This window comes from Phascolarctos cinereus, unplaced genomic scaffold (assembly GCF_003287225.1).
Source record: "Phascolarctos cinereus isolate Bilbo 61053 unplaced genomic scaffold, phaCin_HiC Scaffold_5;HRSCAF=322, whole genome shotgun sequence".
Classification (NCBI taxonomy): domain Eukaryota; kingdom Metazoa; phylum Chordata; class Mammalia; order Diprotodontia; family Phascolarctidae; genus Phascolarctos; species Phascolarctos cinereus.
The window spans coordinates 50,639,412-50,650,116 of record NW_027555958.1 but is presented as its reverse complement, the minus strand read 5'-3'; the positions used below and the strand labels follow the sequence as shown (position 1 = coordinate 50,650,116).

At 39.7% G+C, this 10,705-nt stretch overlaps 1 protein-coding gene across 2 annotated transcripts in view; it reads left to right on the top strand.

The window, feature by feature from the left end:
- Window positions 1-5,715: 5,715 nt before the first annotated feature.
- Window positions 5,716-10,705, top strand: part of CD2 (CD2 molecule) — a 50,401-nt gene continuing 45,411 nt past the window's right edge. The window contains exons 1-3 of one of the 2 annotated variants that reach the window (XM_021002708.2): window positions 5,716-6,182; window positions 6,510-6,821; window positions 8,351-8,605. In XM_021002708.2, coding sequence (XP_020858367.1) covers window positions 6,122-6,182; window positions 6,510-6,821; window positions 8,351-8,605 — 628 coding nt within the window. In that variant the 5' untranslated portion in view covers window positions 5,716-6,121. The remainder of the gene's footprint in view (window positions 6,183-6,509; window positions 6,822-8,350; window positions 8,606-10,705) is intronic. The other variant, XM_021002699.2, reaches the window with a different exon arrangement.

Sequence of the window (10,705 nt, the reverse complement as noted above, 5' to 3'; positions counted from 1 at the left end):
TACTAGAAGGAACGCTGACTTCGATTCAGAAGACCTAGGTCCCAGCCCTAGCTCTAGCAATTATTAGTTGGGTCAGTAGGGACAAATAACATTCCTTTTTGAACTTTAGAGTGCACTTCTGAAGAATGGGGATAATAATAGCCTCTCTGCATTGCAAGGTTGTGAGAAAAGCACTTTGTAAATTGCTACATAGAAGACATTAATTTTATATAACAAATAATTAAAAAAATATTACTATTATATACGTGCACAGTGCCTGGCACATAGTAAGTGCTTAATAAGGGCTTGTTGACTAGAGCAAATACTTGAAAAAACATACAATAAAATATGTAAAACACTAACATAATATAATAAATAATTTAAAAAATATGCTTCGGGTTTATTTTATGGCTAATTAAGGGGGACAGAGGAGAGAAATAAAGAAAGGTACACAGTGGGACAGACGGAGGTAGAAATAGAGAGGAATGTAGGAGCAATACAGAGGGAGTTACAGAGGCATGGGATTTAATTCAATTCAACAAAAATTTAACTACCTGTTTTATACAAGGTTTCTGTGGCGGTTTTGTTGTTCAGTTGTTTTCAGTTGTGTCCAACCCTTTGTGACCCCAACTGGGGTTTTCTTAGCAGAGATACTGGAGTGGTTTGCCATTGCCTTCTCCAGCTTGTTTTACAGATGAGGAATCTGAAGCAAACAGGGTTAAGTGACTTGCCCAGGGTCACACAGCTAGTGTCTGAGGCCTGATTTGAACTCATGAAGATGAGTCTTCCTGAAGATGAGTCTTCTTGGTACTCTATCCATTGTGCCACCTAGCTGCCCTCTTTGGGGGGAAATAGAAAAAAACATAGCAATTCTTGCCCTCAAGGTCCTTAGATTCCTTGAGCTAAATAGATTCCTATCTACCTATAGAATTCTTATAGATTGAATATAGACAGACGGAGGCTCATAGATCATCATAAACAGAAACCAAGACAGAGGCAAAATAATGACACGCAAATGACATGCAAAGACAGCAACATTAGGACAAAGACCCGGCACTTTTTTGCTTGTATCCCTATCCAGGCTCTTCATATTGGCAAAGACTCAATAAATATGTTTGTTTTTTAATTCAATTGAATAGTAAGACTGACTTTTGTGGGAGTAGCAATTATGTCTAGTAGCTTTTATAGGATATTATTGCTAATGAATTTTTGTTTTCACCACTTTAGTCATAAAGATGTCACCTCCTGGCCACATGCCTGAGCCCAGGGGTGGTTAAGCTAGGAAGGCGGTTTCCCCATTCTGTATTACAGTAAGCCACTGAGCTATGCTCCAGTACAGCAATTCTCCCTCTCGTCTGTGCTCACTTAGCCTGGATTGCTGTCCAAGCCTCTCGATTCCTATTCCAGCCCTCTTTCCCCACTAAAAAACAGCATTTGAAGACTTTTAGGGGCTGAGTCCTTATAGTTACTCAGGTTCAAGCCTTGATTCCTCACTAACATTTCACTACTCAATCCAGAGTGGGGAACCTGTGGGCTCGAGGCCATATGTGGCCTTCTAGGTCCTCGGGCGTGGCTTTTTGACTGAGTCCAAGTTTTACAGAACAAATCCTTTTATTAAGGATATTTGTTCTGTGAAGCTTGGATTCAGTCAAAGGGCCACACTTAAGGACCTAGAGGGCCCCGTGTAGTCTCAAGCCCACAGGTTTCCTACCCCTGACCCAATCTGTTGCCAAGTCTTGTTTCTTTTTTCTTAGCTTTTCTCACATCCTTCTTTCCATTCACTCACCAATGCCCGAGTCATCATCACCTCTCACCAGGCCTGTTGTAATAGCCTTCGGTTTGGTCTGTTTGTCTCAAGCCTTCCCATTTCCATCCGTCCTCCAAAGAGCTGCCAAAAGCTTCTCCTCAAGCTTCTCCTCTGATCATGTTATTTCCCTGCCCTATAAGCCTCAGTGATTCCCTAAGATCAAAACCAAATGCCTCTGTTTGACATTTAACTATGTTTTTACTTGACCCCTTCTTACTTCCTCCATCTTTTTCTGCCATACTCTTCTTCTTAGACTTGGTCCAGCCATGGTGGCTTACTCACCATTCCGAGAACACGACTCTCAATTTCCTGTTAACTGTGCCTTTGCGCTAGCTGTCCTTGGGGCCTGAAATACAATGCCCAATCATTTCTGCGTCCTACAACCCCTAGTTTCCTTTAAGACTCATCTAGAGCATCACCTTCTGTAGGAAACCTTTCCTCATCCTCCCAACTGCTGGTGTACTTTCCCCAAAATAGCTTGTATCATATTGCTCAGTCATTTCAGTTGTATCCAACTCTTTCTGGACCCCATTTGGGGTTTTCTTGGCAAAGATGCTGGGGTGGTTTCTCATTTCCTCCTCCAGTTCATTTTACAGATGAAGAAACTGAGGCAAACAAGGTTAAGTGACTTGCCCAGGGTCACATAACTGATAAATGTCTGAGGCTGGATTTGAATTCGGGTCTTCCTGACTTCAGACCTTGTACTCTATCTGCTGTGCTGACTAGCTGCCCCACAGCTCTGTGTATGTGTATAAATATATATATATATATATATATATATATATATATAAAAATTGTGTGTACCCCTACCCACATATACGCGCTCATATTAAGTGCTTAATAAAGATGTGTATGGATTGATCCCAGGTGGCCTTCCTGAATCTGCCTCTAAATGTCTTTTTTTTCTCAAAGGTACCAAAGAAAAGATAACCTGGAGGCCACTGAATGGATCAGCCTCAGTGAGAGTATGTCTGCTCACATTAGGATTCTTATTTTGGTATCTCCCAGCCTTCCTACACAGAGATGAAGTTAGTCCAAATGATAAGTGGGGTAGAAGATTTTTCTTTTTAATTGAGATCAGGTGAACTAAATCACAGAATGATTAAAGCTTAGGCCTGAAAGGAACCTTGGTGATTGAGTCCATCCCCCATTTTACAGAGAAGGAAATTGAGCCAAGGAGAGAAAAAGAATCATCGGATCATACATTTTGAGATGGAAGAGACCTCAGAATCCATCTAGTCAAAATTGTTCATTTTAAAGATGAGTAAGACAAAGACTAAGGGAGGTGAAGTGGTTTGTCCAAGGTCACACAGAGGAGATTTGAAACTAGGTCCTCTGATATGCTCAAGGTGACCCAGCCAGGGCTAGTTCCTGATAGACCATCTACGATCAACTGAGTTTTGTTTTTGTTTTCATTATTTCTCCTGTTAAATGGGATGCTTTGTGGGTATCACTTCCCTTATAACTACAAAACACATTCTGAGATTTCAGAGGAAAGAGCTCTACCCAATGGACTGATGATTCATTGTGCTTTAGAGCAGGGCAGTTTGTTTGGACAACGTCTGGTCTCAAGGGCAGCTCATCTTTGACGCTCACTCACCTGGGTTGGATTTGAACTAAGTTCCCATTCTTCCACTTGCCCTTTTACAACTTTCTGACTTAATCCACGCTGCACTTAAAACAGGGTAGGTTGAAGGAACTAGGACTGTTTAACCTGGAGAAGAGAAGGCTCAGCGGGGAATGTGATTGCTCAGTATTTTTAGGTCTGTCAAGTGGAGGACCGATTGAATTTGTTCTGTTTCATCTCAGGGGACAGGACCAGGAGTAATGGGTGGAAGTAGTAAAGAGTCAAATTTAGGTCTGATGTCAGGGAAGACTTCCTAAGAGAGCTATCCAAAAGTAGAAAAGACATGGGACTCTTTGTCATTGACAGTTTTCAAGGGCTGGATGACATTTTGGGGGATTTTTGTAGGAGAATTTCTTTTTCAGGCCTGAGTCAAACTAATTGGTCACTGAGGACTATTCCAACTCTAAAATTCTGTGATTCTGTCAATTCTGGGTCCTTTCAATTGCTCACCTAGCCAATGGTGACATTAAAAAACAATTTCCCAACTTTGCATCCCAGTGGGTTTTGTGTGAGGAGTACCATGTTTCATACTCAAGAGACAATCCATAAATAATTGGGTAAATTAGAATGAAGGTTGGGGGTCTAGCTTACTATTTTAAGGGGGTAGATTTCTTGATTTTTGATTGCTTTCCAGATAGATTCATTTTCCCCACCAACTTCATTTTTTTGCCTTTAGTAAATGTAACATTTTACCATGCTTCACCTTCTTCTGACATCCCCTGGAGCTCAGTGGTCATAGCAGACCTTGGCTTTAAGTTCCAAGTTTCTGCATCTCCAGACGCCAAAGTCAGAAGCTAATCCCAGCCTGAGGGGACTCTCAGCATTCCAGGTTGGGTGCTGTTTTCAGAATAAGAGGATTTGGGTTCAAATGATGACTTTGCTTCTTTGTACCTGTGTGGGGATGAGTCCCTTCACCCTCTGGACCTCAGCTCCCTTTTCTGTAAAAGCTGGGTATTGGATTAGATGATCCTTAAGCTCCCTTGAAACATTAAATCTAGAATCCTTTGAACTTCTCTCTTTTTTTCTGGCAGAAGAATCTTGGCCTAATTCCTCTAGGAAGCTCCATGATGCTGCCTGTCAGCACTGACCTTTCTTCCCTTGCACATCACATAACTTTTGCACCTCTCTTAGGAACTTATCACTTACTATTTTTCATTATAGTTATTTACATATGTGTCCTATTTCACCTACTTGGGTGTCATTATTCCATCTGTACTTTGCACTTGTCCCCAGTACTTAGCTCAGTACTCAGGACACAGGCCTTAATGTTTGCTGAACTGAAATGAAAGAAAGAGTACTGTAGGAACTAACCTGTAGGGGTTGTTAACCTGAGATCATTGTGTTTGCTTTTTAAAATATTTTAATAACTATATTTTCATATTTCCTTTGCAATCTTTGTATTTTATTTTATGTATTTAAAAAACACGACTCTGAGAAGTCCATGGGCTTCCCAAGATTGTCTGTGGAATTCATGGCACAAAAAAGGTTAAGATTCATGACCTAAACCTTTGGTCAAAGGCTAGAGGGCAAACTCTTCCAGACACAATGGGATTGGGAGAGTGGGGGAGGGCAGTATGGGAGAGTGAGGGAGATGGTATGGAAGCACTTATTGTAGTGGACAGAATCTAGGAGCTGTAATTTGGAAGAGCTGAGTTCAAATCCCATCTCTGATACTCACATGGAGCAAGTCGCTTAAACTCTTTGGACTTTAGTCTCTTAATCGATAAAATGAGGATAATAACACCTGCTGCCCCCACCTCAAAAATGTTGCTGTATCTTATTCTGAGAATGGGTCCATAGGCTTCACCACACTACCAAATGGGTCTATGACACACAAAAAAAGTTCAAGAATCCCTGCTCTAAACACATATATTAAGATACGGCAACATTGTAAAGTACTTACGTGAAGAAATAAAGAATGATTTAAATAGCTGGAGGGATTAATATAGTGCTTACGGAGGTGAAGTACAAATATAACAACAACTAAGATACTACCAAAAATAAAGATACTACCCAAGTTTAGAAAAACTCGTGCTGTAGGGATTGGATGAAATCATGTGTAGAAAGCACTCTGCTAACTCTACATAATTATTGGTTATTAGTAAGACCATTCGCAAAACCAATAAGAGACCATTCCTCTATCATTGAGGGATTTACAATTGGGCCAGTTTACAAAAGGACACTATTTAAAGGTAAGAAGCCACAAAAACAAGTAAGTCTCCTGTGGGTGCCAGTACTGTAATTTCTAACACTCAAGTACTTTTAAAACAGATCAAGTTATGTGAGGCCACAGTGCCCTCTTTAGCTCCATTTCCTGCTTGTCTGTGTGAAAAAGGGGGAAGGAGCAGTCAAAGGTAGCGGGAGGGGAGAAGGAGCTTTGGAAGCCTTTGAATACGCTAACTCCTCCTCATAATCCTGCTGTTTCCTTTCACTGAAAATTTGAAGGCAGTTGTGTGCGTAGAGAAATTTTTTTCCTTCCCTTGTGCCCACAGCAAGCTTGGCATCCTTCCTCTGGTCTCCTCCCTCCCATCCCCCAATCCCCACCCAGCTGAATTAGAATACTGTACATTGTGTAACTTGAACTCTTGAATACAAATGTAGAAGAAGCAGAAAGACAAGAAGGGACAGTCCTTGAGGTCCTACTGGAGAATTGCCACTTCTCTCTTCGATGGAGTTTTTGTAACCCAAGGTGGAGATATCTTCCAAAGATGAATTTCCAAAGTCACTTTTTAGTCATCTATCTGCTTCTTTTGTTCTTTTCCCCAAGAGGTAAGTGAACTGTTTGGGTCTCTGATGGTTCCTCCTTCTTCCTGCGATAGTTTGAGAAGCTGCTTTTAAAACATCAAACTTCTGAGTGTTGGAATCTAAGAGGGTTTGGAACGGTTCTTTTTCCTTGTGGGAATGTCCCCTGGCACATTCTCTTATCTTCTTCTCTTTCCTTTAAGAGCACTGGATTAGGATTCAGAAGACCCACGGTCTAGACCCAGCTCAATTGCTTGTTCTTTGGCTCTGGGACCTTGGGGGGGGGGACACTCAGTTTCTTCAATGGGTCACCAATTTTTGATGATTCCACAATGTCCTTGCTTTCTTTTACAGGTGTCACAGTAGAAAAGAATGTTGTTTGGGGCATACTGACTAAGTCCATCTCTTTGGACATCCCTGATTTCCTGAAGGACCAAGATAAAGATGATATACGGTGGTTTAAAGGACCGACTCTGATCGCAAAAGTGAACCAAAATGGAGGTAATCACAGTTTTTACCTGAGAGACACAATCTACGAGATATTCCCAAATGGGACCCTGAAAATTAAAGAGCTGGAGAAAAACTCCGAGCAAAACTACAAGGTTTCAGTGTATCATAAAAATGGAACAAACCTTTTGGAGAAAGTATTGACTCTGCATGTAATGGGTAAGTATTCCTTTTCTCTGTTTCCTTCAGTGGTAGGTGCCAGTCAGATGGTCAACATTTCTATGGTCTCTGCCTGGCTAGGGACTCTGGTAGAGGACTGCTTAGTGGAGAAACAAGGGAGGCAGATGAGGTTTTGACTATGGACAGATGCCCTGGCTGAAATTTCGTGTCTTGTGCTTCATGAGGAAGCTGTTTTCTGATGACCTGATTACTGAGGTGGTCTTCCCCCTCCTCATTCTTGCCTTGCTCTCATTGTTTTTCCCAGGTCCTTAGTAATCCAATCCCAGGCTTCTACATGAGGCAACTTGTTAACTGTAAGAGGAAAACAGCAATGAAAAATGAATGGATTTCCCTAAATATCCCCAGACTTTATGATTTTATCAGCATAGGGAAGTGCTGGTGTGATGTACTCTATGCCAATGAAGATTGTCCAGTCTTCTTCATTTAATAGTCTCAGAGTAAGTGTCTTGTCCAGGGTTGCAAACTCAGTATGAGAGGCAAGGCTATTTTTTTTTGGGAGGGGGAGGCAATTGGGGTTAAGAGACTTGCCCAGGGTCACACAGCTAGTAAGGGTCTAATGCCAGATTGAACTCAGGTTCTTCTGACTCCAGATCCAGTGTTCTATCCACTGCACCACCTAGCTGACCCAGAGGCAAGACTTGAATGGGGGTCTTTTCGACTCCAAAGCCCAACCCTCTCTGTTATGACAAATATCCCCAGTGTCAAATGATCTCAATTAAAAGACCTTATAGGTCACTTAGCTCAATACTTTACCCGTGATATGGATTCCTTCTCCTCACTAATAGATGGTCATTCAACCACTTCTTACGCACTGCCAGGAATGGAAAACTTATTACTTCATGAAGCATCCTGTTGTATTTTCTCTCTAGGACTTCTTGCCCACCTTATCCCCTCTCACTCCCCTTTATCCCCTTAACAATGCAAGGTAACCTCTTTCTTTACATTTCCACTCTCAAAGCACCTTTGCCATCCCCAGTAACCATATGAAGCAATCTCAATTTTGAGCTAAGTAAAAATCTTAATATAGATACATTTACATTCTAGTCAGCTTTTATGCCTTGGGAAATATTTATTCCTAAATAGTCCTACTAGACTGTAAGTTTCATGACGAAAGACTCATTTAACTAAACCTTTCATCTGTCACAGCACCTAGCCCAGTGTTCTCAAATTTAATTAAACAAACTTTTATTTAACACCTATTATGTACAAGGCATAGTACTTGGTGGGGAGGCTAGGAAGACAAAAACAAGTGATCCCTGCCCTCATGGAGCTTACACTCTATTACAATGCCGGAGGCATTAAAATGTTTGTTGAATGGAATGGAATTGGAGTGGGCTGTCACCAACAGGATTTTCACAATCTGGCCATGGCTTGAGAGGCACATCCCAATCCCTACCCTGGGGCCAGCTTTGCTTTGAGTCCATGTAGGCTACACAAGCTAGAATACATTTTCCATTCGGAGATATTCTCAAAGCAAATGGGATTTAAATTTTTTTTTCTTTTCAAAGAGGCTGTTTCAAAGCCAGAAATGACATGGAACTGCACTGAAAGAATTGTCATTTGTGAGGTTCAGAGGGGGACTGATGCTGAGCTGACTTTGTTTGAAAATGGGACACAGCCTTTGAAGATGGGGACCGTGAAAAAAGAGGGAATGAGACTCAAGTACACCTGGCCAAAGAAGTACCCACCACGAAAGGAGTTCAAATGCGTGGCAAAAAACCCAGTCAGCGAGGAGTGGATTGTGGGCCAAACCCCCTGTACAGGTGTGTAATTGGCAGCTGGTAAGAAATAGCTATGTTCACAATAATCATGGTAACTGGCATTTATATAGTTTTAAATATGTATAAACATGTAAGTATATATATATATATATATATATATATACACATATATATATATATGTATATACATATATATATGTATATATGCTTTTAAATGAGTGAAAATAATTTCTTTATTTGACTTGAGTCTCATAACACTTCTGTGAGATAGGTACTAGAGGTATTATTATCCCCATATTACAGATGAAGAAAGGAGTAAATGTCAGAGGCAGGTTTTGAAACTAGGTCTTCCTGACTTTGAGGCCACCCTACTGTACTAAGATTTACCTCTCTTTCTTTAGTCTTCTATCCACTATGGCAGGCTGACTTGGTATTTTTTTCCCTTTGGTCTAAACCTGTGTCTGCTGATGAGGAAACTTTGTCTATGTAGATCAACAGCTACTCTGTAACTTACAATCTTTTTTTAAAATTCAATTTTATTTTATTTTCAGTTCTCTAGATTCTCTTCCCCCACTAACTGAGGAAGCAAGAAAAGCAAAATTGTAAATGTGTACAGTCAAGCAAAACAAATTCCTTCAATAACCATTTCTCCCCCCCAAAAAAATAAAGAAAAGAAAAAAGAAAAATGCACTTTGATTTTCATTGTGAATCCACCACCTCTATATCTATATAGAATGTTTCATCATGAGTTCCTTGAAATTGTGGTTGATTCCACTGGGTTGATCAGAGTTCCTAAGTAGTTTGAAGTTGTTTGTCTTTATATTATTTTGTCTCTTGTAATCTTTTTAAATTTAATTTTTATCTCTCTTATTTTATTTTTCGCAATTACATGTAACAATTTTAATATTTTTTAAAAATTTTGAATCCAAATTTTCTCCCTTCCTCCCTCCTCTCCCCTCTTGAGAGACAAGCAATTTGATATAGATTCTGCATGTGAAGTCATGCAAAACAAATTTCCATATTAACCATATTGTGAAAGACAGACCAAAAAAAACCCCAATAAAAATAAAGTAAACAAAGTATGCTTTGATCTGCATTCAGACTTCTTTCTCTGGAAGTAGATAGGATTTTTCATCATAAGTCCTTTGGAATTGTCTTGGATAATTGTATTGCTGACAATAGTGATGTCATTTACAATTGATCATTGTACAATATTGCTGTTACTATGTATAATGTTTTCTTGGTTGTGTTCATTTCATTTTGTACCAGTACTTATTTGTCTTCCCAGGTTTTTCTGAAACCCTCCTGTTCATCATTTCTTACAGCACAACAGCATAATCATATAGCACAACTTGTTCAGCCATTTCCCAACTGAGGGGCATCCTCTCAATTTCTAATTCTTTGTCACCACAAAAAGAGCTGCTATAAATATTTTTGTACGTATAGCTCCTTTTCCTTTTTCTTTGATCTCTTTGGAACATAGACCTAGTAGTGGTATATCTGAGTCAAAGGGTATGCAGAGTTTTATAGCTCTTTGGGCGTAGTTCCAAATTGCTCTCCAGAATGCTTAGATCAGTTCACAACTCCACCAAGAGTGCATTAGTGTCCCAATTTTTCCACATCCCTTCTAACATTTGTTATTTCCCTTTTCCGTAATATTAACCAATCTGATAGGTGTTAGGTGGTATGTCAGAGTTGTTTTAATTAGCATTTCTCTAATCAGTAGTGGTTTAGAGCTATAGATAGCTTTAATTTCTTCTTTTGAAAACTGCCTGTTTATATCCTTTGATTATTTATCAATTGAGAAATGACTTGTATTCTTATAACTTCAACTTAGTTCTCTATATATTTGAGAAATGAGGCCTTTATCAGAGAAACTTGCTGTAAAATTTTCCCCTGGCTTCCTGCTTTCTTTTTAATCTTAGCTGCACTGATTTTGTTTGCACAAAATCTTTTTTTTTTTCCCCCAAATTTTTTAAGGTAATCTAAAATATCCATTTTAGTTCCTGTAATGCTCTCTATCTCTTGTTGGGTCACAAATTCTTCCCTTATTCATATATGCTAGGCAAAATTTTTCATGCTTCCCTAATTTGCTTATGATATCACCCCCTATGTCTAAATCATGTACCCATTTTGATCTTA